Below are 6779 nucleotides of genomic sequence, written 5' to 3' on the forward strand. Positions count from 1 at the left end.
ATCTGTGTAATTTCCAGGTTTCTATCTTCGATGTCACTGATTCTTTCCTCCATCTGGTCAACTCTACTACCTAAGCTGGTTATTTCATTCTTAATTTCTTCTATTGAGTTCTTAATCTCCAGAAATTCCATTTGGTTCTTTTTTAAAATTCAATCTCTTTCGTAAAATGCTCATGTTGTTCTTTGATTGCATTTCTGAGTTCATTAGGTTGTCTTTCTGTGTTTTCTTGCATCTCTTTGAGGTTTTTCAGAACTGCAATCTTGAATTCTCTATCATTTAAGTCACATATTTCCATATCTTTAAGTTCCTTTTCTGAAAACTTTTCACTTTTTTTTTTGAGCTGTCTTGTTGCCTTGGTTATTTATCACAATTACTGTTTATTATTTCTCTTCCTAGACATCTACAGGAGTGGCTTCTGCAATGGGTGATAGGAACAGGTCTTTCTTTTGTTTTCCAATACTTGTTGGTAGAATGTTTTATTTTCTCTCCGACTACAGCCTTTTTTTTCCTCTCTCACACAGTAGTGCTATATTTTCTCTCCACTATTCCAGCTTCTTATTCTTAATGGGGGAATTCCCTGTGAGATGGGCTTTTCCTCTGTGACAGTTCTCCTGCGTCATAGAGCGCCACATCCTTGTGGGTGTGCGGAGAGCTTTTGAAGTTCCAAAGCTCTTTCTGCACCCGATTCAGAGCCGGTATGTTTCAGCAGTTCTGTTTACTCCTGCAGGTATCCACCCGGATAGGTGGGGCCAGGGGCAGGTAGAGTTGTGAGAGGTGGCCCAGAGCCATGGCGGTGACCACCACCACAACTGGTCCTGCTTCCACAGCTCCCTCCCCTTTGCCAGGAGTACTTGGGCTGCGAATCTGTGTCTGCCTTCCACAGTTCTCAGAACAGCAAATATTCTGTTCTTTTGAACTGACACTGCTAGTGTTCTGCTTCTAGCACTGGGCTGCTGGGGTCATGGCGAGCTGTGGGAGGGTAGGAAGGGGCCGGCTAGTCACAGTGCCTAAGTCTTCCTTTCTCTGCTCGGCAATGAGGGCTTCAACCACAGTTTTCAGCCTTCTTCCCTCAGTCTTTGCTCCGAGGTCTCTGCCATGAGCGTTGGGTTCAGCCGTGTTATATGCTGCCCCTTCAGCCTTGGGGGCCGTAAGCTGAGCCTTAGCAGTCCAAGTTCTTCCCTTTCCCGCAGGTGCGGTAGCTCCGCAAATCAGCGAGCTCACAGTACTGAGCTAGGTCTGCGTCCTGTGCCTGCGTGGCTCCGTCTCCGCACTTCTCCCTTCCCTCCTTTCCCACTGGCGCGATTCTCCCACCTGGAGGTGAATTCATTAGTGGGCCTCTTCGTCTTGCCTGTCTGCTGTGCAGGGAGTCCTTTGTGGAGTTATTGTTGTTCGATTAGTAGTAAATTCCATTGGAGCTTCACAGAGGCTCACCTCATGCTGCCATTTTGGTGACGTCTCTGCCCAGTTTTTAATTGGATTGTTTTTCTGTTTTTGAGTTGCATGATTCTTTATATATTTTGGATATTAGCTCCTTATTGGAGGCATCATTTGCAAATATCTTCTCCCACTCCCTTTATTGCCTCTTTGTTTTGTTAATGGTTTCTTTTGCTGTACAGAACCTTTTTGGTTTGATATAGTCCCATTCATTTATTTCACCTTTTACTTCTCTTGCCTTTGAGGTCAAATTCATAAAATACTCTTTGAACTAAAGGTCCTTAAGTTTAGTACCTATGCTTTCTTCTATACAGTTTATAGTTACAGGTCATATTTTTATTCCTTTGATCCATTTTGAGTTAGTTTTGTTATATGACAGATAGCAGTGTAGTTTCATTCTTTAGTGCATGGGTTTCCAATTTTCTCAGCACCATTTATTGAAGAGGCTTTCTTTCCAATAAATGGAGAACATTGTATGTTTTTGGCTTCTTTGTCGAAAATTATCTGCCTGTATATATGTGGGTTTATTTCTGGGGTTTCAATTCTATTCTGTTGGTCTCTGTGTTTGTTTGTCTGCCAATACCAAGCTATTTTGATTACTGTCACTTTGTAGTATAAGCTGAACTCAGGGAATGTCATACCTCCAGGCTTTTTTTTCTCTTAGGATTGCTTTGGCTATTTAGGGTCTTTCATGACTCCATACAAATCTGGTGATTTTTTTTTGTTCTATTTCTTTAAAAATGGCCATTGGGATTTTTTAAAATTCAAATATATTGGGGTGACAATGGTCAAGAAAACTACATAGGTTTCAAGTGTATAATTCTATAATACATCATCTATATATTGCATTATGTGCTTACCACCCTAGTCAGTTCTCCTTCCAACCGAAGGCAACAATGGAAAGAGAGAAAGAAATAAATAAACAAAAACTCATAGACACAAACAACAGTTTAGTGGTTACCAGAGGGAAAGGGAGGAGGTTATATGATAGAAGATGGTAAAGGGGTCAAATATATGGCCATTGGGATTTTGATGGGGATTGCATTTAATCTGTATATTGCTCTGGGTAATATGGCCATTTTAACTATGTTGAGTCTTCCAATCCATGAACACGGAATGTCTTTTCATTTCTTTGTGTCTTCTTCCATTTCTTTAAAAAAATGTCTTATAGTTTTCAGTGTATAGGTCCTTCACGTCCTTTGTTAAGTTCATTCCTAGGTATTTTATGGATTTTTGTACATTGATTTTTTTTATCCAGAAACTTTCCTATATTTGTTTATTGTTTCTAGTAGCTTTCTGTGGAGTCTTTAGAGTTTTGTACAGAAGGAATCATATCATCTGGAAAAAAGTGACAATTTATCTTCTTCATTCCCTAGTATTTTAATTTTTTGAACAGCCTGATTTGTCACAGATGACAATAACCTTATGTCAGAACCCCTCTCCTTATTACTAATATATTCTAAGTACCACTCACTAATACAGTTTCTTTCTCTGCCTTAAGTTCTCTGCCTTTCTACTGATTGTCATACAGGGCCTTTTGATATCAAGGTGATAGTGTTTTGGGGGAACATATTGGTTTAGTTCTGACTATAATTGCTGAGGTTGAAATAACTAATGCTCCCGTTATGTTTGTTTACATGCTGCTTAGAGAAAGTGTCCTTGTCCCTACTGTTCCTGTCTTCCCCTTTAATTCTTTCACCATCCTTAAACACTTTTGGGAATCCTGAGTCAGAGGCCACGGAACGTTTTAATTGTAATATTAGTGGAGTCATGAGAGAAAATATGGGGGAAGGTTTCAGGTGAAGGAGAAGTAGGATATGATGGCTCTTCCATTGAATCGATGCGTAACCTTAGACAAGTAACTTAGCTTTTTGACCCTCAATTTGCTCATTTGTAAATTGGGGTAATTCTTTTCTTACTAACCTAAGGAGATTCGTGGGAAGAGCACCTGAAATAGTGGACTTAGAAGGGGGACTATGATGATGCATCCACACCTGTTTATCAGCTTGTTTCCTCCCATCTTCTGGCCTGGGCTTCTTTACCGGGAAGTGAGTCCATAACAGAGGGCTGCTTGCACATTTCATAATCTTACTAACTCTAATATAACATGCAGAGGGATTACCTCATTGTGGCCAAGCATACTTTCTCTCTAACAGCAATTACTCAAAATGAATTCCACATCTCTTGTTGGCTTTCAATCCCTCATCACATCTTTCTTTCATTCCCCCCACTCTCAAGCACAAACCTCATCCCTAAAGGCCCAAGTCAGGGCACTTTCTTCCTTAGTCCCAGCATTCCAAAGTAAGCACCTGCAATTTATGATCTCTCATCTCTTTCTGCACAAAACACATAGCATACAATACATATGTATCAGGAGGGGAATTGTGGTGAAGTGGAAAAAGAGCATTATACTGAGACTCAAATAACTGTGCTGTGGTCTGGCCAGTGTACCTCACTAGCCTTTTACCCTTGGGTAAATCACTTCCTCTCTGTGTTCCAACCTGTAAGTGATAGCAGGTGGGTTAGCACTGTGTGGTAGAAAAGTACTGGCTGCAGATCAGGTTGCTTATTCTGGTGTTTTTGCTTGCTAACATACTCTATAAGTTGGGAGAAATCATTTCCTTCTTCACGAGGCCATACTTCCCCATATGGAAAACAAGAAGGTTGAATTATAAGATTCATTAAGGCCCCTGCCAGCCTGGAAATTGAATACATTTATGAAATGAGTTTCATTAAATAAACGTGACTTGGAGTGTCATCTCTGTGCCAAACACTGTTTGATGATGGTTGTGAAAGCGCTCATGGCTGGGCAAGTTCCATGAGACCCTGAGTACTATTGCTGCTTGCTTCTGACAGTGTTACAAATTAGCACTGTGTTGGCTCCATAGAACCATTTCCTGCACTTTTCTTGACCTGGGTGTCCCAACCCTGGACCTCTCTCCCACCACCTGTAATTTTAACCAATGTTGATGAATCATGGTGAAGTGTCTGAAACATATTCCACCATCTGCCTGATGGAGACATTCACAGTGCTGTCATCAAGCTGCAGTGTGGTCTCTGGCTGCCCTAATTGAGAAACAGGCCAGAAAACAGTGGCAGATTAATAGAGTTGGGAGGAAAATGGTTGATTTTTTACAGAGGAGTCTGTGAAAACCATTTGTGAGCTCGGCCAAGGAGATTAGATCTGAAATGACTCTCAGCATATTGAATCTGAGGTTACTTGTTCCAAAGGCGCCTTGAAAGGTCCTCACAGCCATATATATGTGTGTATATATATATATATATATATATATATATATATATATATATATTATATATATATATATTCCTGCTGCAAGGCAGGGGGTACCTGATCCATTTTAGAAAGATGAGAAGTTTTCTGGATTATATTCAGCAAAGAAAGAGGCAGATTTTCTTAGTAGCCAGTCTAGAGTTAAACGACTTCTTTGGTTAGAAAGTTGCTGATTTTGGGAGAAAGTGACTGAATGGTGCTCCCTCAGTGATAAGCATAGGGTGTGAGACTAGGCACCACTTATTGTATTTTACCCATTTTAACCTGGATGATATACCCCTGTGAAAAGCCAACATGAATACACTATTGGGCATCCTACCTAGGTCACATAAGCACATCCTCTAACTCCACGGTGAGGTCTTATTCTCTCTTCTCCATTATAGTAGGGACAGGCCCTGTAAATTGTCTTCCTTGTTCCTTCACTCACTGAAAACAGCTTGGTTCCTGATGTTCTTGAGATATCACCCCCTTCCAGGCCTCCAGGTCAGCAAGACCATTTCACTGGAAGCTAGGTCTCTCCAGGCTGCCTGGCTTTCATTCACTTTTTCCATGCTGGATGTTAAGAGTTAAAAGCTATCTGAACAAGGCTACATTCGAGTTGGCAGAGCAGTCACTGATTCAGTTCTATGGTTTTTTCATTGCAGCCTAGAGACCATAGAACTTTAAATAAGGCAGAAGAAAGTGATGATAGAAAAAGTGCTGGAAAGCAGAATTCCATAAGGACACAAATGGTCCTCAAGAGAATAATCTTATCCAGAAACAAGGGAGAAGTAACGCACAAATGAGCCCTAGGACTGGCCAGCCAGATGAAAAATAGGCCAATGGAACCTATATGATAACGTTCTGCATTTGGTGATGTGATCCATCTCATCTCCCCATCCCTACAGAGAAACCTGGGACCAAGAGGAACAGCCTGACCCTGGTGGGGACCCTCTGGGCCTTCCTGTCCCTTGTTACCACTGTGGCCAGTTCTACCAGTTACTTCCTGCCTTATTGGCTCTTTGGATCCCAGTTGGGGAAGCCAGTGTCATTCAGCACATTCCGGAGGTGCAACTACTCCGTGTGGGGAAAGGGGCAAAGACTGATCATGGTGGAAGAGTGGGCGCTATGCCAGCTTCAGTGCCATCCCAAGCCGCCTTGCCTGGAAGATGTGCACAGTGGTGACAGGTGCCGGCTGTGCTCTGCTGCTCCTGGTGGCACTGGCTGCTGTCCTGGGCTGCTGCATGGAGGAACTCATCTCCAGAATGATGGGACGTTGCATGAGAGCAGTGCAGTTTCTGGGAGGTAAGACTGCGTTGCTGGAATTGGGTAGGTTGGAGAGCTTTTTTGAGGGGGCAGGGAGGGAGTGGAAATCCACTTTCACCCTTCCCCTATGTCCAACTCTAAGTCTACATATAAAAGGGCTTGCCTTTCAGCACCTTGCCTACAGGGTGCGTTTTTAGGAATATTATCCAGGTGTGCTTTACAGGGGCAGCAACATATACTCTAGTATTATTGCTCTAAAATAAACTTGATCTTTAAAAGACCTGAACTCTGGTAGTTATCTTAGAGGACAGTGATCTAATAAACACATACACATAAGTGCTAATTACTAACAAGAGTTCAATGTACAACCCTTACCAAAGAAACACATCTCTAATGCTAGCTACCAGACTGTAAGTGACTGCTTATTTGGCAACATCTAAGGCTAACCCTGTCTGGTATCCATTAACAGGCTATTCAGATTTCTTATGGCCCTTTCCCATCTTACTTATCTTTTTCTTCATTCAGACTCCCTCTAAATTAGTGCAGGTGACCTGGGATGCTGGCAGTGTATGAATGGACTAGGAAAGACCAAATGCAAAAAACTTCCAACTGCAGGAAGACATGGGAGTAGTTTACTTTGAACTGTATAAGGAATAAAAGTAAGTTTAGACAGACAAGCAAATATATGTGTGATATGTGAGCTATTTTTTACACCTGCATGGGGCCCTAAGAAAAAGTGCTGATAGAAGCTATTGTTGAAGTATGTTGTTGCTCATGAAGTTTTGGAGTCATTATTCAATTAATTATT

At 41.7% G+C, this 6779-nt stretch overlaps 1 protein-coding gene across 1 annotated transcript; it reads left to right on the plus strand.

Moving 5' to 3' along the window:
• Positions 1–5507: 5507 nt before the first annotated feature.
• On the plus strand, positions 5508–6507 carry LHFPL1 (LHFPL tetraspan subfamily member 1; the record flags this gene model as incomplete). The annotated part of the gene is given in 6 exon segments (XM_081043005.1): positions 5508–5538; positions 5541–5566; positions 5568–5579; positions 5583–5824; positions 5826–6010; positions 6497–6507. Coding segments are annotated over 6 exon segments (507 nt in total).
• Positions 6508–6779: the final 272 nt, after the last annotated feature.

The sequence above is a fragment of the Rhinolophus hipposideros genome (assembly GCF_964194185.1).
Source record: "Rhinolophus hipposideros genome assembly, chromosome: X".
Lineage (NCBI taxonomy): Eukaryota > Metazoa > Chordata > Mammalia > Chiroptera > Rhinolophidae > Rhinolophus > Rhinolophus hipposideros.